Source organism: Rhipicephalus sanguineus, chromosome 8 (assembly GCF_013339695.2).
Source record: "Rhipicephalus sanguineus isolate Rsan-2018 chromosome 8, BIME_Rsan_1.4, whole genome shotgun sequence".
In the NCBI taxonomy this organism is placed as follows: domain Eukaryota; kingdom Metazoa; phylum Arthropoda; class Arachnida; order Ixodida; family Ixodidae; genus Rhipicephalus; species Rhipicephalus sanguineus.
The window spans coordinates 97,464,458-97,486,193 of record NC_051183.1 but is presented as its reverse complement, the minus strand read 5'-3'; the positions used below and the strand labels follow the sequence as shown (position 1 = coordinate 97,486,193).

Below are 21,736 nucleotides of genomic sequence, written 5' to 3'. Positions count from 1 at the left end.
ATTTTGTTCAACACAAAATTTTACTTCCGTAACACCGCGGTGACAAAGCGCAGAAGCTATCTCCATATGAAACTCTACCTTCACTATGTGGCGCCGGAAGCGAACTGAAATAACGGTCCAGCAGATTAGAATTCTATCGCGTACAATGGAAAAACCCTGTAGGTGGAGTGAAGTCGTTACGTTATATATAATAGTGTATAGTTCAGGAAAAGAGCATCAAGATCTCGATAAGGAGTCCTCGTTTTGTTTATCAAGCCTGCTCTGCTGACTCTGTGGCACTTACCATTGTGCTAATGTTGCGCATACTACGCGCCAGAATTTTAGAAAGTTCTCAAGATAAATTATGTAGTGGTACTCTCTGACTGCGTTCGTTCTGATGATTCTCTGTCTGCCCACTGATTTTCAACGTTCTGTATTGGAGAACCTTTCCCTCTTCTGTCCATATTGCTTGTGTTTATGTATCCATAACGCTCTTCATATACTTAGAGAACGGTTATGTTTGCTTCAATACCTTTTATGATCCTAAACGAATCTCAGTGTATGAGGCACCTGTGCGACTTCGTATGCAGATCGCTGAATTTCCCAGAACTTATGAAAATTTTTAGCGTCGGTATTGTGAAGTATACAGCCGGGAAGTATTTGCAAATCAGACCTTTTTATATGAAATAGAGCCGATCGTTAAGTAATTTGGACACATTTCCTAATTTTCGTTCTCCGTTTTCTGTAATTTCTTGGTGACACAATCTTTTGTCTTTGTACACAACTCGCAAAGGGCGTTCGAAATGCAAACTCGTTACCATTATTTTTACCGCAATCGTTGATACATCAGCATTGCGCTAACGTAAGGGCACTTGTTTAATTATCAAATTCCAAAAAATGTGACATAAATACTCTTTTACGGGAGCAGAGATAGGAAAGAGATGGACCCACCGTGGTAGCTTAGCGGCTACGGTGTTGCAATGTTAAGCTCGAGGGCGCGGGTTCGATTCCGCGCCACGGCGGCCGCATTTGGATGTGTGCGAAATGCGAAAAGACCTATTTAAACAACCCCTGGTGGTCAAAATTATTCCGGAGCCCCTCACTACGGCATGCATCGTCCTCTTAGCGTGATTTTGGCTCCTAAAACCCCAGCAACTGTTCTTAGGAAGAAAGGAGAAATGGAGGAGGAATTAATAACAACAATACGTTCGTTGCTGTCAGAAGGATTGAAGATAAATTTTTGGCGTGTATATGCTAGTACACGTTTGGAAAATGCCCAGCCGACACAAAAGAGCTTCGTTCCGGTAGTGGCTTGCAGGCTGACCACCAGCATGGGGGTCAGTCTGCAAGCACACAGAAAGACCTGGCTACACTGTAACCTGGCCTTTCTGAAATTGCACATGCGCTCTTGTCCGCGTTAGGGTAATGGTTGCGTTCCGTGTAGGTTTGCGGATTATCACGCACTGTGTTGTGGCTTTGGAGCGCGTACTATTGTGTATGTCAGGCTCGCAGCCAGAAGGCAGGGCCCTAGGGGCTCGCCCCCGCCCTCCCCCCCCCCACCCCCAAATTTTGGTGAAGTAGGTATTTTTCTCAAATTCTCAAGGTTTTCAGCAGGTGGGCCTCACCCCGAAAAAAATTCCTGGCTACGGCCATGGTGTACGTTGTTTTTTATGCATGTTTTTCGAAATAAATAACTGGTTGGAACTCAGCGTTCATATGTATCGGTTTTTTTCCCTTCGTCTCTTCCTGCGCTGTACGCAAGCCTAATGTGGAATACCAACTAGCGCGTGCCGACACCTTCCTTCACCAGCATGGTGCAGGAACAGCGCGTCACATGTAGCCCCGCCATTCCCACACAACGATCGCAATCATTTCTGATCCACAGACCGTCACCATGATAATTAGAATTGTTGGGGTTTAACATCCCAAAAATACGATATGATTATGAGGGACGCCATAGTGGAAGGCTCCGGAAATTTCGACCACCTGGGGTTCCTAACGTGACCTAAACCTAAGTACACGGGCCTCTATCAATGCGGCCGCCGCGGCCGGGATTCGGTCCCGCGACCTGCGGGTCAGCAGTCGAGCGCCTTAAAGGGACCGACAACCAACTTTTGTGGTACCCGTTTTCTTGAGTGCAACGGGAAGCTTACCGGTCATAGCTTCTAATCACGGAGTGGTAACGCGGAGAACGCCGTAAAACATTTGTAATCAGAGTTTTTCGATCTGCAGCGATTATGCAGTCTTAATATCACATGCTGCAAACAGTGAGAGGTGAGCGCGATAGCGATTATACGCCAGCAGCGGTGACAAGTTATGCCCTAAGTATAAAAAGGATGTTACGTTTGGAAAGCCTGCGGACGTGCCGCGACTACTGCTTTCTAGCCTATTAAATTATTTTACAATAGTTATAGCGTTTTTCTGGGGCTTCTTAAAGAAGTACTTTGGCCGTACACAGGTCGCTTTATCACATTTTAGTCAAGCCAAGCCAAGCTAAGCCTTCGAAAGCGAAACAAGTGGTAGGATACACCAGCAGTGTTGTTCATGAAGTGGTAGCAATCCTCCACAGAACAGTAAGTCGATGGCATTTTACGAGCAGCAGCGCAAACTCGCGTGCTGCTCTTCAAAAGTCCGATACGACGAGAGCAGAAGAGAGTCGAGTACGCGGGAAACGCCGCCGGACGCCGCGCGCATGCGCCGCAGCCTCTGTTTCACTGGAAGCCACGAAAGCAGCGCCGCATCTCATGCTTTACTTCTTTTACCTTAGAAACAAACGGGATTTGACAATAACATACATATTCAAAATTTCAGCCCTCGTTCTGGTGCGTGTAAAAGCATTGGACTACGTACAACAAAGTGCTTAAGACTGCATACGTCTAGTTCATGGCGCTCGCGCTAGGCTGCGCGACATACCGGTTTTTGTTACTTTTAAACGCGATTTAAAAATATAAATCCTACTCAGATCGCGAAAAGTTTTCTGGAATCTGTCACTATAATTCACGGCCTTTTCATTTCCACCAGGATCTAATCACCCGTTCTGGCCAGTTGTCGGTCCCTTTAACCTCTAGACCACCGTGGCGGCTACCGCCACCATGATCAACCATGAGCAGTATTCACAGGGAAATTTTGGAGGATTCGCCCTTGTTAGACGGGCGGAAGAGAAATAGCACATGGAAAAAGGAGTTTTAGCACAACAGACGTCCCCTGAAGCGGTCTCTGCAGGAGAAATACGTTTAAGGAAATTTATTTATGAATGTTTGCTGCAACTAAATTCGCCCCACCTATCACATTATGAACCTGCAATTTTACAGCCTGCTTTACAACGTCCGAAAGCGTACAGTACATGACTTTGACGTGCATAATTCGATAAACAATGTGAATATTGTGGTGAAATGAGCTCACACTCAAACTCAAGCAAACATAACGTCGCACATAAAGTGATTATTTCCAAAAGCGTGTTGTGGAATTTCAGCTGCTACTGAAGAGGTGGACTAATAGATAGTCAGCTAGACACCGGATGCTTGCTCCTATATTAATGTAGAAACTCCAATCGCTACAATGTTTAATTTAACTGATATCAAACTAGAGTTCATTGCTGGGCTAGTCAGTTTACACTGATTGCAGCGAAATAAGAACAGGCCACAAAGCCAGTGACGCCCACTAAGCACATCGCCATCTTTGAGGAGTCACCTCCTTTGTTTCGTTTTTATTACTGATATGACATTTTCAATGCTTTTTCATTACTCCGCTGCCATATTTTTTTTTTCTACATACCTGCAGTGCCATAAAAAATGCAGGAGCCCTTGTCTAGCGGGGAAAATGGGGCCAAGCGAAGCTTGGCTTGTGTGTGCCTGACGTACTATTTTTCTTTCTTTTATTTTCTTTCCTCCTTTGTTACTTTATTTATTTCGCAATGCCCAATGCTCCCTCCTAATCGCTTGCTTCCTCCTTGTCCGGAATGGGACTTTCATACACGTGCTTGGCAGCGCGACTCTTCAGTCGCTACAGGCAACAACGACGGTCATGACCTCGATAAAAGGTCACATTACCATAGCAGAAACGGCTGATCGCAGCCAAGCCCACTATCGAGGGAGCTTGAATTATTCTAAATAAACGGTGCATGCAAATGCACATGTTGGCGGCGCTCCATCGAGGGCCGCATTTCTTTGTGCTCGGGGGCCCCGGGTTATTCGCGGTCACACCTACTACGCTAACGACACTTGTGAGGGAAAAGAAGCTTCACTTGAAAACAGTATGTACAGCCGTGGCCACGTCTGTCTATAGCGCGCGAGCAGCCGGCCCCGCTCTGCGGGGCGACACCTTGCGGCAGTTGCGGGCTCTGACGTGGTGTGCCTAGGAGCATGCGCGGCCTTATAGACATGCAGACCTGCTTTGCACTAGTGGCAACGTTGAAGAGTGCGCTTATTTAACCGAAGATGCACGCTCCCTCATTGCGCTCTCAGCACCTTGATTCCAAAAGAAGACGCGTTGCGACTGATAACACGCGCCTCGATAACACGTTGCGATTGTGTCAGGCGCGTGTTATCATGCGCAACGCATCATTTTTTGGAATCAAGGTGCCGAAAGCGCAATGAGGGAGCGTGCGTCTTCGGGGTCTGCATGTCTGTAAGGCCGCGCACGCTCCAAGGCACACCACGTCAGAGCCCGCAACTGCCGCAAGGTGTCGCCCCACAGAGCACGGCCGGCTGCTCGCGCGCTATACACAACGTGGCCGCGGCTGTACATGAACAATCGGTAGCCCATTTAAGAAAGTAAACGGTTCCTCTCGTGGAGCGATGACTGCAGACAAGCTCGAAAGGAAAACAAAACGTGGGATAGAGTGCGTCGACTGCGAAATGCGGAAAACATCGTCGACAGTAAAGACGTTAATTCGTAAGGTAGTCGAACTCGGGGACAAAAAAGGGCTGAGCTGCAACAGGCTGAAAATGGTGAGAGTCCGCATATCCATTCGTTGACCCTGCAAGCATGGTGAAGGCGAGGTAAGCGCTTGGTACGCAGCGACTTCTATATCGGGAGGAGGTATAAGCAGGAAGGCTTTCCTATAATTATTGGCACCTTGTGTTTTCGTGTTTCGGTGACACGTCATTCCACACGGGCAGAAAAAATGTAACATTGCCATTGGATATCTTTACCACGACCAAGCCCCCTCTGATAGAGGGTTATATGTTTGAGTTCGCTTGTGCTAAATGTCAGACCGCTGCATGTCTGTACTCATAAGCCTCTTGGGGTTAGGCCTCGTTCATATTGAAGGCTACGGTTACTACAGCGAACAGTGTTCTCTTGCCAGAAAAAATTGCGCGTCGTCCACGCTGCCTATCCACTGCGCCGCGGCAGGATACAAGAACGGATACACTACCACTGGCGGCATCTGCTGCGTAAGCTTTTGTAAGCAATGCCGGGGTAAATTAGGTGCCATGTTGGACTTGCCGCTGTTAGTATAGCGTATACACGTTACTGCACTGCAGCCCCTATACTTGGTCCGCGATGAGGAAATCTCACGGCAGGTGCCCCCAAAAATGTTCTACAAGTGACCGGTGCGGAAAAAGCTAATCCAGCGGATCTCACCTCCGCGGAATTTAATTCCGGGCGTCTCTTAAGGCCGGGTTCACCAGTGTGGATGTGCCAATATATTAGCATTCTGCACAATGGAAAGTACCGTCAATCTTCTCGTCTGCCATTTTACAGATTTAAGGAGAGCCTAATATTTTTTCACTTCCGTACTCCGCAAGCAGCCGACAGAGAAAGTGCAGCTCCTGTAAAAGCGTCCGTGTACATTGAGTGCTGGCAGTGGCGTAGCCAGGAGGGAGGGGGGCACACCGGGCCCCTGCCCCTTCCCGCCGCCTTGAAATTTTTTTTCTGCCATGGTATACAGACAGAGTACAAAATGACAGTCGACCACACTTACCTGCCCGGACCTCACAACGGATCAAGGGCGTGCCACCCCCCCTCCCCGAAAAAAATTTCTGCCTACGCCACTGAGTGCTGCAATAGGAGATGGAGGCTTGACCTCCATATGAAGAATCCCTTCGCTTACAATCCTTGCTGACACAAACTTGCTGTGCTGTAGCGCACGTCTCTACAGATGCCATCCAGTGTCCAAAAAATAGGAAACGCTCACGCATGTTTTTGGCAGCGGTTATTTTTCCCGCTATTGACCAAGCTTTTCTACCCTTTTTGTTATTTCAAGGGGTACTGACATGAAAATTTTCAGTTGTCGTTTCTTTGCATCAAATGAAAGGCCAAGCCCTGAAGAGCCTTGGAAATGCAGTGCTAAGCGTCAGTGCACCCTGAAAAAGTAATTACAGTGTGTTTTCAAAAGCAAATATTGGTTCCCACTGTACCCTGACGTCACAACATGGTAGGATCTTCTTATCACGTGTTCACGCAAGATATTCTGACGTTTCCATGGCACATCAGCACCAGAGCTCCGTTGGTGACGCACAAACGGGCATATTAGAAGTTTTGGTATCTGACATCATCAAAACTAGCCACACTGCTGCGTGACGTCACCAAAATGAGTACTGTAGCCTGACCTTAAGCTGGTGTCGATGTCGATAGGTGCGCCATGAGAAAAGTGATTTCAATATCAAAATAAAATATCCTATCAGCATTTGCTGAGCTTCACACTTGCTCAGAGCGGTTGCGTGTTTACAGGAGATTTATGTGGCAGAGTAAACTCACCTTCAAAAAATGGTGCCAGTACTTCTTTAAGAGAACAAAACGCTGTGGTGATCTATCTATCTATCTATCTATCTATCTATCTATCTATCTATCTATCTATCTATCTATCTATCTATCTATCTATCTATCTATCTATCTATCTATCTATCTATCTATCTATCTATCTATCTATCCCCATACGCCAGGGCGCTCTCTGGTCGTCTCCTTAACATGGCTTACACTAAAATTGGCATAAAGGGACATGGGCGTATGAGGAACGTGATTGACAGGTCAGGACATCAATAGCACGACATGCCTGTCGCGTAAGTCATGAAGCCCTCTCCTCCAGTCACGTGTGCCGCATACGCGCATGCAAAGATCCATAATATGCGGGTATGCGCCACAGGCGAAACCCATGAACAACGAAAATGGACATTGCAGGACTTATGAGACAATAATAATTTTTGCTGGGGTTTTAGGTGCCAAAAGCACGATTCGATTGCTAGTCAGAGTGGAGTGGGGGACTCCGGATTAATTTCGTCCAGCTGATGTTTTTTAACATGCACCTAAATTTAAGTACACAAGTGTTCATTTCGACCTCATCGAATTGCAAAGGCCGTGTCCGGGAAACGAAAGCACGCCCTCGAGCTTAGTAGCGTGCCACCATAAGTGCCAAGCCACCACGGTGGCTAATCTTATAATACACCTTCTGTGGGTTAAACACAAAGATCACATATAGCTTGTCAGAGTTGGTGATTGTATTGTAGCATACTAACGCGGACAAACGTGCTACAGCGACTCTAAGCCAGCAACCACGCATCCAGGAACGACGCGGTAGAACTGCATGGTTTGCACAAATACGTCAGTTCACATCGTAAGAGTTGCCTCAAATTCACGAAATGCGGCATTGGCAACTCCTCGTTGACTGCTTCGCCTGAAATCGATTCCCACAATGTATGAGATCTGCTGGGTTTCTTTTATTCCTTCTTTTTATGGCGCTACGGATATTTACGACAAGATTATTTGTCAGGCATTTTCATGCTAGTTAACTGCGTTCAGACTGCAGATGAGCGGCTATTTACATAGGAAATACGAAACTCACGAAAAGGCGTTCGCTCACGTAAGGGTAGGTGATATATAAGCCAGAACAGGTGCTCTGTTGTATAAAGGGGCGGTAATTCGGACTTAGCATTGATTGGGAGGACTGTGGATCTCGCACTGCGGGGGAGTTAATAATTAGTATATCTGGTACTTTTTGGTCTAGACTATTCAAGTTTGTATCAATGCCTCCACTTTCAAACTAATCTGTACTAGAGAATGAACACGACATTGCTTAAATATGGGTACCAAAATATTCATCAACGTTTCTTGCTGATAAAATGAACGTTTTGCATCCATTGTAATGAGAGCAATTTCCAGGGCCTGTAATTTTTCAGACAAGGAAGTAGCTGTGTTTCATATCGCATGGAACGGATGAATTGCGCCAAAGCACTGGCCATCAACTTTTAACGTCGAAGCTGTTGTAGCTCGACGTAGTGTGTGTTACCGTGCCCGAAAGTTATTATCATTAACTGGCATGTACCACAGAATTTGGGCAGATCCCACACTACTCATCGCTACGACGTGGCTTGTAATAACCCTGAGAACGAGTTGAGAGAGACAAAGAAAGAAATAGAAACGAACAGCTAGACGGAAAGAAATACAAAAAGAGGAAAATTGCCAAAAAAAAGTCTTTACGGGGCGGGATTCGAACCCACATACCCTCGATCCGAAGGAGAGCGTTCTAAGCAAACGGCTATCCAGGCACGCTACCAGAACATTGCATAGCCTTGTATAGTATAGTGTAGCAAGGGAATGGGAAAGGGAAGTGAGCGTGAGTAGGCGAGGTGTGATGGTTGGGAGGAGGGAAAGGAGGAGGGGAGAGAGTAAAGCCTAGCACAGAAATAATAAGAAGTAGACTTAAATGCGGAAAGAAAAAAGAGAGGCAGAGAGAAGGTGAACAAAAGAGAGAGAGAAAAAAAGAAAGAAAGAGGAAGCAAGCAACGCGTCGTCTAGCGACCAGGTACCGCAACACCTAGTAAGCCGCGCATGCGCAGTAACTAAGCCGGGCCCATCGACGGAGACATCGCGCGCAACCTCCGCTCTATAGTGCATAGCCTTGCTGCGTACTCCCGAGGCGGAAGCCGCGCGTCCTGCAGCTAGACGTATCGACGGGGAGTGCGAGCGCCGACGGGCCAGTGCTTCGCAGTGCCAAGCTCTGCGCGACTTAGTGTAAACTGCCCATAATTTTTTTATTGTTTTCGTGTTCATAATGAGCTGACGTCAGTGCATGCGGGAACATATTTGCCACCCGTTTTTTCTTTCAGTCGGGGAAGAATGGATTTTCACTGATATATTCAACTCTGAATGGCTGTGCAGAGTGTGAGTTGGTGAAGTGTTAAGCCTGTTTTGATGTTCTAGGCAACCGCGTTCTTGATACGAAAATAAATATTTTAGTGCATTTTACGCCAATGAATGTTGCGTGCGTTAACAGGTAAAAATGCGTTTTCTTATTGCAGCTTTTGGAAATAAACGTCACGTTTGCCTTGAAGAACTACTCGGGCGGAATACCGTTTGTGGAAGGGGTTTCCTGTATTACGACTACGACCACTGAAAAGAACGACAGCCAGCACAAAGTTAAGGAGCAAATCAAGTTCGGATTTGGAGGAAACAGGTAAGGTATACTTTTGTTTGAGAATTTAGAGCAAAAAGCTTTGTTGTCTGTCTCAAAGCGACTCAGGCTATGAGATACGTGGCAGTGGAGTGCTACGGATAATTTCGATCCCATGAGGTTCTTTAACTGAAATCGCTGAGTGCTCGTGTCTCTAGCATCCCGCCTCTGTCAAAATGTGACCGCCCCGGCCTTGATCGAACCGGTGTATTTGGGGCCAGCTTCCGGGCACCGTAACCACTGGGCCGTCGCGGCGGCCCGCAAGAGGCTTGTAAGATGTTTAAGCTTTGCATTTGCGTTGGAAGTTAAGAGTAGAACGCGGTAGCGTTCCGGGACACTTTCGCAAAGCCTTCTCATTCGCTTACCGTGCTTCGCTTCATGATGGGCACCTCAACCGTGCCGTCAGGAATGGAACGTCTGTGCGCTTGACATTTAGCGTTGTAAGCTCTCCTAGGGCGTCTCATCTTAGAGCGCCTAGTACAGCTGCCAAGTGGCCACTACACCATAACTCACAATTTTGGGGAAGTTCGTGAGGCAATACGTGCAGCGACGTAGCTGCACGATTTGTTGATTCTGTGCTGCTGATGATGATGAATTGTGACTGAGCTTTTTGAAATAATTTGGCAGCTTTGAGCCACCCACTCGTTACGCAAATCACATGTAGTGACGCCTACACTTGTGCCTTGCATCATTACGACTGCTACGGTGACTCCTTACTCGACATGATGGCTGCACAGGGTCATTTTCCAAAGTTGTTTGAAGCATTGACGTGACTCTCTGGTAGAACACCAAAATATGTTAATGCAGAACGCCTAACATCTTAAAGAGAGCAGTCTGAGTGGTATGCGGTCTGTAGAACGCGGTGTGCGATGAACGAGAGCGATGGGCGATGAAGCGAAGCGGTGTGCGGGATTTCCACCGCCGCCCACCGTGGGGAGAACCCCGATATGTATATATATGCTGACTAAGGAGCCCGTTTTTTAAATTCTTGTTAATCTCATAATTAGGCTTGCAGCCCGTGATAATCACGATGACGCATGGGGGATCGACTTAACCATTCGTTATTTCAATAAAGAAATGGTGAAGAATAAAAGTGGGCGAAAGAGCAGCATGCCGCAGGTGGGCGATAAACGGAAGACGCGGGATCGTTTGCCAATTGTGGGCAATTTTCTTTTCGCCGATTTTCGTTTAGGTTATCTTCTCAAGTGATAAACAGTTTCTCCTATACGTTGCCTGGTTGCCACTTTCTCCTGGCCTTCATTATGATAACTGAACGGAAAAAGGGAAATTGATCGAGGGGGCCGTTCTCGTTGCTTTCTTCGGCGTAGCGAAATGAATGAAACAGATAACCAGGCGTGGCTGACTGAAATGTGGTTGTTAGGACACAAAGGGAAATGAACTATAGTGGAGGAAAGACAACTCGTTTTCGATGGGGACCGGCGTCTGGTGATGGCCTGGTGATGCGTCTGGTGATCTGCAAACTGAGCTTCGTTGGCGGCCCCTTTCCTCGTGCACTTTATGGGGTATTCTATACGTGTACAGGCTGTTTCACACTTAGGGGAAAACTCGGAGTGGACCAACGTTACTAGAACAAACTCAGTTTAAAAGCTCCGCCGGAGAGGCGGTCCGCGTGGCGGTCGTGAGAACTAGTGGCGCTACAGTCACGTCTAGCTCCCGCGGCTGGCGCTTGTTGTGATCGGCGCCGCCGATGTACGAGCGCACATGGGTTACAGCGTCGTCTGCGCTCTGTTAGCTCGTCATTTTTGCGACTGTTCTTGACCAGGCTTAGCGTCTTGTACGAAGTGATGTACGAAGCGTAACGAGGGCGAACAGATTCACAGTGCGGTATGCCGACTTGCTTTGCGCCGGGCTGCAAGAGCGGCTACCGCAACGACGACTCCGCTTCACGACACTTCTTCGGACCTGCAAACGGCCCTACGCCATTCAAGCTTTGCATCGCAAAGATAGAAAGCTTACTGCGAAATGCAAGGTCTGTGACGTTCATTTTGAGAGTGATGACATGGTAAAGCACTATCGTCGTGTCGTTGCCGGACAAGAAGTTTCGATCCCACGTGGAAAGTGGGAACTCGCGCCAGGTGCCGTGCCGCGCTTGTTCCCAGCATTTGCACCCCACATTTCAAAGCCAAAATGTTCGGGGTTTAGGCGCAAATCCCCCCCCCCCCCCCCAAAACGCACGGCGTCCCGCGAAAGCCCAGTGCCCAATTTGGAGGAGCCGCCAGAAATAGAACAGCAAAACGAAAGGCAGGCGATTGCATATATACGCTACCGAGAATGAGAGTTGCATCACACTGACATTCGATCAGTTGTCAGCTGTCGCTATGCCTTCAAAGCAGTGGATTTTCGAGATATTTTACGACGAGGTATTGAACAAGATGTGCGGAATATTTTACACTCGCCGGCTCGGGAACGGGCTGCTCAGCGCAAAAATTTGACACGGTATAGAAAAGACGAGGACCAGCGCTGGTCCTCGTCTTTTCTATGTGTACCGTGTCAAATTTTTTGCGCTGAGCAGTTTAATAATGGAATACCAACTAGCCCAATCCCACACTTTGCTTCGGGAAGGGAGACTTACTTGTGCAAAAGATAATTATAGTTGACGAGCAGTTTAACTGCGTAGTGAACGGCTACAGCACGAAACGCAAACGGCTGTCGTACAGTGTAAAGTGCTGCGGGCATGGAACATCTGCTCGGTGAAATTGAAAAACTGAAGTTGAATACTGACGACTCTTCTAGCGACAGAGTACGCGCGAATAACAGCTCGGTGCTCACACCACGGCCGATCTGTTCGAATTGTTTAAGGCGCCGTAGAAGGATGCGACGTAGAAAGATGAGACACCGAAAATAAACTATCCGCTGAAAAAATTGCTCAGAGAAGACATCTATTCGATGTAATCGCACACTGAGATTTCATTTAGCGAGTTCTCGTAAAATTTTCCGATTTTGGGTCAGTATCCCTTTAACCGTCGCGAAAACGTGTCTCGTAAACATTGCAAAGCATTGGTGATGTTTTTCGAGAAAGATTTTTCAATAAATTGTAGAAACATGAGTACTGTTTTTCTAGAACGTTTTTGTATCTCGAGTAAGTACGCTTCTTTGTGCACTATAAAGGCTTTTAGAAATGTGTTGGGTTGTTCTTGGTCTAGATAAGACGGCAGTGGCTAAAATTGTGGTAGTAGTTATAAAAATTACTCTGAAAACCCTCATTCGCTTAGAAACACATATGCTTGGAAGTTAAGCGCAATGTAGACAGCTCAAATATTGTCAAAGGGTCGTGACGTCGACGAAGGCAGCAGTCAGCAGGTCCGAGATGAAACTTTATTTGGCCGAACTTGTGGCCGGGAAACTGAAAGTTAACTACAGCAATACACTGATAGCGGCGAATAGAGCGTCGACCGTCGATAAACTGACAAGCAGTCAAGCGCGTCGGCTTTTATACAGGCGCTATCGAACTTTCCAGCGATATCGCTGGTGGCGGCGTTATCTCTCGACAAAGCTGGAACATTCGCGTGCAGCGCGCAATCTTACCAGAACGATCTACTACAATCGCGAAGCTTCTCGAACACTGCTTCGCGGACAGCGTCGAGCGTTGATAACCGTCCTTGCTGGTCAAACCCACAGATCAGTGGTCAAACCGGAATACATCAAAATAAAACAAGAAGTGGTCGTGGCAATATAGACCGAACATCGATTCTTAGCCAATCAATGAACAACGCACGCGGGCCAATGCATACAGACGACCTTATGCATATCCACCTAAGCATCCACCCAAGTAGTACAATAAGAAAGTTGCCGCGCAGTTGCTGCGAGCAACTGCGCGGCGCACCGTAGCGTTATGCCGTGGCAGCAGACGACGCGCCGATAGTGGCGCAAGACTACGCAAGACGGAACTGCAGCGCCGCTAGTTCTCGCGACCGCCGTTCGGACCACCCTCCTCCGCTGGCGGAGATACGGAGCTTTGAAACTGAGTTCTAGTAACGTTGGAGTGGACGGCATCGCACTGCGGCGAGCACTGGAGTCGGGCGGCGGCAGCAGCTCGCGCATGCGCAGACGCTCGAAAGAAGTAGAGTTGCACCGCGTCATCTGCTACGGCGGCGTGCGCTGGCCACATTTTCTGGAAGCGTGCTACCCACAGGAACGCGGAGTTGCCCCCTACAATTTGCACCGTCACGCGCGCCAACTGGCTGACGCGAGCCAAGATACCACCGTTAACTTATCGGCCTACCGCTGCAACGGAGCCAGCGAGTCGAGGCCGCAGCTGAATTCGTTCGCTCAAACCACGGCTGAGAGCAGCACGTTCGCTGCCGCGCAAACGACCTTACTTAGTAACGTTGTTCTTTTTGTATTTCGCTGGCTCTCTTTGCAGCTTGGAAAAAATGGTATACGTGAGACTTTATCGCGAATAATGCAATGGGGGTTTCTGAAGACGCTCTCGAACTTTGCAAGTCACACTTCTTGCCTAAAGTCAATATTTAGCAAATTAGTTAAATAATCATAGTTAACTAATTAAATAATTAGAAAACAAAATATTGTCTGTAGTGCGCAAGGTGACTGTCAGCAATTTGCAACTGATTTCACTCGCCTGCCTCTAAGGTGCCACGGCGCAGGCCAGTTGGCTTCCGCCGTGTTACTTCTGTGTATGTTTGGTATCGAAGACGAAGTTGGCCTCCGCCGTGCCACCTCTGTATGTTTGGCATACGTCGGCAAACTCACTAATGAGTCGACTCGCTCAGAGTCATATCGAACCGTGAGTCTGAGTGTAAGTGAGTCCTGTTGAGTAATATTTTCGTGAGTTTGAGTCCGAGTGAGTCCGGTTGAAGGAAATATTAGTGAATCTGAGTCTGAGTGAATCCGGTTGAGGAAAATATTGACGAGTCCGAGTGAGTTCTAAGTGCAAAATATATTTCTTGAGTGAGTGTGAGTGAGTTCCACTTTTTATTGCAGACCTGTGGTCCTATCTACTCCTCTACAGCATTACTATCAGCCTTATATCGGCTTACGTTTATGCTCAAGTCTATTCACATATATCTCAACGCACTAGCGTTCATGCGGCGCCTCATATTTATTGACAAGAGGCGTGAGACAACGGGAGGGGTGCCATGACCTCCCCCGCAAACTCTTTCATGGAGCGTTCTTTATAAATATATATCATGTGAGTCGCGTATTCCATAAACAAACGCCAGGCCTGCGCTGACACCTCAGCACAGTCACAGCGAAAGCTGGAAGAGCGGCGTTTCTAGAGCCCGTTGTAACCTCTCTTGGGGCTACAATACAAGTACACATCACAATTTCTGTGAAGTTGGGAAGCACCTACTAAGCCATTATTCTTCATTCTGCGGAGAAGCGAGGCACCAGCTACACCTCTGCAAGCATTATCTGCACTTCGTTGACGCGACGACTGATGACGATGAAGCATTATGGCTCAGCCCTTTGTAATGGGTTGGAAGCTTTAAACGGCCCACCAGTTATGTAATTTGCATTGGGTAGCGCCCGGTCGCTATTTCCCTCTCCCGTCATGCTGTATAGCACACGTTGACGTGGGAGAGAGACGGAGGGGGGGGGGGGGGGGCGAAGAACATTACTGAGACCCCGAGGAAATTGATCATGCACTTATGGGCTTCCTTGGCAACCAATACAAGTGCACTTGCGAGGAACCCACTACGCTATAAATCATTGTAATTTTAAGGAGACCCCGAGGAAATGGATCATGCGCTTATTGGCTTCCTTGGCAATCAATACAAATGCACTTGCGAGGAATCCACTACGCTCTAAATCATTGTAATTTTACTGAGACCCCGAGGAAATGGGTCATGCGCTTATGGGCTTCCTTGGCAACCAATACAAGTGCACTTGCGAGGAACCCACTACGCTATAAATCATGGTAATTTTTGAGAAGTAGGCCAGCAGGCACTGTGCCATGTTTCGTCATTCTACGGAGAGCCGTGGTACCTGCTAAACGCATGTAAGGCATCATGCTCACTTTGTTGATGTTGTGCCTGATGACGATGAAGAATTATGGCAGATCCCTTTGTAATGGGTTGGAAGCATTCAACAACCTACTCTTTGCGCAATTCGCATTGTGTGACGCCTGGTTACAGAATTCGCGTTGTGCGACGCTTGGTGCTTATTTTACTCTTCTACCACGCTATACTGCATATGCTAATCTGATTCCTTCCCGGCATGAAGCCTGTATAGGACCTTTTTGCAAAGCAGTTTCAAGCACCGGCATGGCTCAGAGGTTGAATACTGGGCTCCCACGCAGAGGGCCCAGGTTCGAACCTCGTTCCATCCCAGAATTTTTTTCTTATTTCGAGCGATACTGGTTACGGACACCGGCGGCGGCGGCGGACAACTACGGCGCCAAAAAAAACGCCAGGCCTGCGCGGAAAGCGCAGCACAGTTACAGCGAAAGCTGGAAGAGCGGCATTTCTAGAGCCTGTTATAAACTCTCTTGTGGTTACTAATACAAGTACATTAGCAACGTACCCACTACGGCACAAATCATAATTTTTGGGAAGTTGGGAAGCACCCACCACGACATTATTCGTTATTCTGCGGAGAAACGAGGTACCATCTGTAAGGCATTATGTGCATTTTGTTGATGCGACGGTTGATGACGATGAAGAATTATGGCCGGGCCAATTCTAATGGGTTGGAAGCTTTAAACGACCCACTCGTTACTCAATTCATATTGTGTGACGGCCGGTCGGTATTTAACTGTCCCATCACGCTTTATAACATACGTTAACCGGCAAACGGAGAGCGAGAGAGAGAGAGAGAATGAACTTTATTGAGACCCTTAGGAAATGGGTCATGGGAGCCTTATGGGCTTCCTTGGCAACCAACAGAAGTGCACTTGCGAGGAACCCTCTACGCTATAAATCATCATAATTTTTAACACGAAAGTGTTTTATGCCGGGGTCCACCAAGTACATCCGTCACGGATATGACGTTGATAAAATGGACGCCAACGGGTGAGAAAGAAAAAACCAAGAAAAATATACCCCGCTGAGAATCGAACCCACGACGTTGCGGCCGCGACGGCAAGCGCCCGACGCGCTACCGAGTAAGCTAACTCGGGAGATGCTAGACACGGCGCGAACGCGCCTTATATCTTTCACACATTCTCTTTCGCAGCGGGCGGAGCGGGGCGGTGCCGCCGCCTGTGAGGTGTGAAAAGAAGTAATGCTTCACGATCGACACTTACTAGCGCTTCCTCCGAGATTGCACGTGATGTCGGAGGTAATGGTTAAAGCGTCTCGATACCAGAGAGGTAGACTGGCCGCGCTGGCGTCGCCGAGGCACGCTTGACGCAGCTACGTTCTTTGCCTTTGGCTTCGTGTTAGCGTGCGTCGGCTCATCGGAGTAGTGCAGCTTCCACGTGCACCAACGGGATTTCTCCGCGGCCGACTGCTTCAATTGCGAGAGCACCGACTAACAAAACTGCTGCAATATGCGTTGCAGAAAGGACGCGATTTCGACGGGCGAATGTCGTGCCTTGGTGGAGCGAGAGCCGCGCCTGCGAGACAGAGGCCAGCGGGACGCACGCGTTTGCGGCTCGGGCTACGAACCTCTACCTCCCGTGTTGCTGAAGCGCAGTGTGTGTTATGTATGCATTAGCACAGGCGTCGGCTACCCATTACTAGAAAGCGCACACCGTGCCGTTTCTCTCCTTAATTGACGACGCTTTGAAGAAGCGCATACCGGGTACCAGTGTTGATTATGAGCTTGTTGATATCATCCTTACGCGGGATTCACGATTCGCTGTGTCCAAATATCACATTGTCAGCTACCAGAACGGTTTAATAATGATCATGCGCGTTAGTCGTCGCGATAGAGACATGCTGTCAACATGGGTGCATCCACGTCAAACGGTGCTATAGCTGCCAAACACGAATAGACATTATACAAGCTCTCATACATCACTACACAATAAGCACTACTTCCGTGAAGACACGTTTAGCTTTCGTGTTATACCGATTCCTATGACGGAGGGATCAGCCATGTTTTTGTGAATTAGGGAAGCAGCCAGTATGCAATTTTTCGTCATTCTGCGGAGAACCGTGGTACTCGCTAAACACCCGTAAGGCATTATGTGCACTCGCCTCTGAGCGGAACGCTCTTGTGTGTGTGTGGATGTGATTGTTTTTTTTTTTTGTTTTCTTTCTTATTATTTATTTTCTCTCTCTCGCTTTCAACCCCCTATTCCCCAACCCCAGTGCAGGGTAGCATACCGGATGCAAACTTCTGGTTAACCTCCCTGCCTTCCTCTGCTCTTCCTCTTCTTCTTCTTCTTGTTGATGCTGTGGCTGATGACGATGAATTATCGCAGAGGCCTTTGTAATGGGTTGGAAGCATTCAACAACCCACTTGTTTCGCAATTCGCGTTTTTGTGACGCCTGATTCTTATTTTACTGTTCTACCACGCTACATTACATATGTTAATGTGGTTCCTTCGCGACATGAAACCTGTATAGGGTCCTTTTGCAACGCAATTTCAAGCACCGGCATGGCTCAGAGGTAGGACACTGGGCTCCCACGCAGAGGGCCCAGGGTCGAACCTCATTCCATCCTGGAAATTTTTCCTATTATCTTTTTTTCCCTTATTTCGTGCGATAGCGGTTACGGACACCGGCGGCGGCGGCGGCGGCGGACAACTACGGCGCCAAAAATGGCCGTTGAAATGATCTCATAACAGCTTTCGCTGTAAAACGGCCGGTGAAATGATCTCATAACAGGTTTCGCTGTAAAATGTCATTACTAGAGTGAGACCACTGATAACTCGTAATGGAAGTCACAAGATCAAAAGTCGACTCATTCAGGCACACTGAGACTCACGGTAGCCGTGAGTCTGAGTGAGTCCGGCTATGTAATATGTTGGTGAGTTTCAGTTCGAGTGAGTCCGGTCGCGAAAAATTTTTGTGAGTCTGAGTCCGAGTGAGTCCGGTGGAGGAAAATATCAGTGAGTCTGAGTCCCAGTGAGCCCGCAGAGCGAAATATATTTCTTGAGTAAGTCTGAGTGAGCTCCAATTTTTTTGCCAGCCTATGATGTTTGGTATCAAAGACGAAGTTGTGACCGTGCGCATCAACGCTCAAATCACTGCGCAGAGTCTACCGCGTCACATAGACGACGACGCCAGAATGATGGATGTTGAGTGCACGAACTTCATGGGTGATCGCCGCTCGATGGCAACGTTGGTATGGCCGTTGAAGTCACATTTGTTTTTCCCTCTAGACACATTACTCTTCGGCAGCCTTATCTATACGTGGCCTTCATAGCAACTGCAGAACAGAAATGGGATGTGCTACTCGGCAGCTGCTGGCTTCATTTAATAAGTGCGGAGCACTTTGGGGCCCGGGCTGTCCGCATCCTATGTATTATGACGTCGCTTGTGACCCAGGCAATATCATAGCCATGTATAGTATAGTAAAGCAAGGGTAGTGAGTGTGAGAAGGAGTAATGTGAGGGAAAGGAAGACGGAGAGGGTAAAACATCGCAATGTATGGCGTAACGGAGGCAAAACCATGCATAGCACAGCCATGTATGGTATAGTATAGCAAGAGGGAGGAAAAGGGAAGTGAGGGTGAAGAGGAGTGATGAGAAGCTGAGGAGGGGGGAAATGAGGGGAGAGGGTATATCATAGCCATGTATAGTGTGACATACCCATGTGTAATATAGTATAGCAAAGGCAGGTCAAGTGAAGTGACATTGAGAAGGAGAGAGGGAGAGGAGGACAGAGTGTAGCTGTGGTGGTTCTTGGGCCTTCAGATGCAGGAAAACCAAGGCACGAACAAGAAACACATTTATTGACTTGACACACACAATTACACACGCTTTGTCTCACTGATCAATACAGATATCCCTAAGTCCTAACTTTTAGAGTTTTAACCACACGCGAGAGGATCGGCGCGTCCTGCCGTATAGGCCCGTCGAACGTCACTCACATACCGCAGTCAGGAAGCGACGATGCCAGCACGAAGCGGACGGGTGCGTGGTGCGAAGGTGCACGAACATACGACGACCTGCTCGTCGCGGTACTCACAGGCCCACGCTGACGACGGCGAACTCGGACGTGGCACCACGGCCACGATCTCGGCTCCAGAACGGAGTCAGCTCGGGTTGCGCCGGAACCGCTTGGACGTGGCACCGAGGCCACGGTCTCGCCTCCGGAACGGGGTCAGCTCAGGTTGTGCTGGAACCGCCTGGACGTGGCACCGAGGCCACGATCTCGGCTCCTGGCCCGCACGCTCGTTCACCACAGGAACAGCTGCTAGGCCAGGCCCGTAACGCTTGCTCGTTCCCGGGACACACCAAGCTCGTCCCGGCTGGTCTGGTCGCACCAGCTCGGTCCCTTTTGTCGCTCGGGCCGAACGAACGGCGCTCTGGCTGCCTGGCCGCGTTCTTCTAGCCCGGCGACGTTCTGCAGCTCTCGAGCTTCGCGAGCGTCTCGCTCGCGCACACCGTTGTCATCGTCTTTGGTTCGGCGTACTCTCTTGTGGCTTATAGTCTCTTTCAGTCTCTTACTACACTTCCCCCCACTTTCAGTACGTTGTTCCGTGGATAACGTTAGTATGAACGCGAACAACGGAACACACCAATGGCAATGCAATCACCGAGCATATGCAAATATTGCCAAGATTGAAAGTCTTCTCTCGTTACACAAACACTGTTACTCACTGTTCGGCACACTCTGACACAGATGATAAAACGCGATAATCGCACGTTTGATACGGCCGGCAGTGGCATATACGGTTTTATCCACCTGCATACCGCGTACACGTCACAACGAGGCGCGCGCACACTGCCGGCTTTGGTGAATAAACACGCGCCGACACACAGCACACACAAGGCACGATTCACACCGTGGATGTCTAGTTGTCTTACTGTCTTCACCTGGTCCTCTTTGCGCAGCGACGACACCACACCATGCTCGCGGTAGTCGTCGTCACCGGTAGTCGTTGTCAGTAAGTATTGTCACGTCGCTTGTATGTCTTAGTCTTGCGACGTTGAAAGTGACTCTGGGAACGTGGCACTTGTAGCGGCGGCTGAGGCGATGATGGCGACTGATCCATCTGTGCACTGAGGCTGTCCGTGCCATCGCTGCAGAGCGTAAGATACCCCGGACGAGATTGACTGAGGCGGCCGGTATTGCGTTCCTCGAAGTAGGAGTGTTGCCTGGGTCGACGACGTTGTGGTACCCTGGGCGTCGTGTCCAGAGGCAACCATGTCTCATCTTGTGGGGTAGGTGTGCCGCGGTAACGTGTCGAATCCGGTCGCGCATTCGGCCACGGCGAGGTCGATAGCTGGGACGATCCAGATGCAGGTGCCGTTGCTTGCCATCTCTTCGCGCATGCCGTCTGGTTATCGCTGTTAGCTGCAGATAGACTGCTGTCACTAGGTTCGGGCCTAGGTGCACGTAGTCGGTTCGCGACGCGATTTACGGTGACCTGGTCATGTCGCCTACTACGACGATTTGTAGGGGTTTTAGGCGTCTTTTCCTCGATGTCTGCGCTGCTACTGGGATTGGTAGTCTGGGTTGCCATCACTCTCGAGGTGTCCAATGGCACGGCTCCCTTGATGTTTCCCAGGACAACATCATAAAGTGAGTCTCGCAGGCAGTGAGCACGAACTTCTCCTGTAGAGAAGCCTTGGGACATGGTAATGGATTACCCTCTCCAGCGCCTTCTAGTGGGTCATCCTCTTTGGCTGCTTGAAGAAAGAACGCCGCTCGCGCAGGGAGTTCGTGCCTTGCCGTGACTGTCGCCATCACTCATTGTCGTTGAGTACTGTCTATTAAACACCTTAACAATTTGGTGGAGAGTGCTCTGCTCCCATTCAATGCCCCTGGAGCTCCGATCCCGTACCTTGCCATCTACCATGCCTCAAGACGCCGCCCAGCAAACGCCTCCTCTCGCAACGAGCACATGTCCCGGTGTCCCCCGTATACGCGACCCACCTATCTTCACTGGCGCCGATAGCACCGACGTGGAGGACTGGCTCGCAATTTACGAGCGCGTCAGCATCCCCAACAAATGGGACGAAGAAGGCAAGTTAAGCAACTTGGTGTTCTACCTCGCGGGCGTAGCAAGCTTGTGGTACAACAACCACGCGTCCGATTTTGCGACTTGGGCCGATTTCAAGACCGCCGTCATCAGCGTTTTTGGCCGCCCAGCAGTTCGTAAGCTGCAAGCCGAACAGCGCTTACGTGAGCGATCTCAGCAGGCCGGTGAATCTTTCACCAGTTATATCGAAGACGTCCTGGACTTGTGTAAGAAAGCCAACGGCACCATGTCCGAGTCTGACAAGATCCGGAACATTATGAAGGGCATTGATGACGATGCCTTCAC

General features: G+C 48.9%; 1 protein-coding gene across 1 annotated transcript in view; it reads left to right on the top strand.

Moving 5' to 3' along the window:
* Positions 1-21,736, top strand: part of LOC119402234 (uncharacterized) — a 94,913-nt gene that overhangs the window by 12,329 nt on the left and 60,848 nt on the right. Inside the window, exon 2 of the mRNA XM_037669368.1 lies at positions 9,219-9,373. Within this exon, the coding sequence (XP_037525296.1) occupies positions 9,219-9,373 (155 nt within the window). The remainder of the gene's footprint in view (positions 1-9,218; positions 9,374-21,736) is intronic.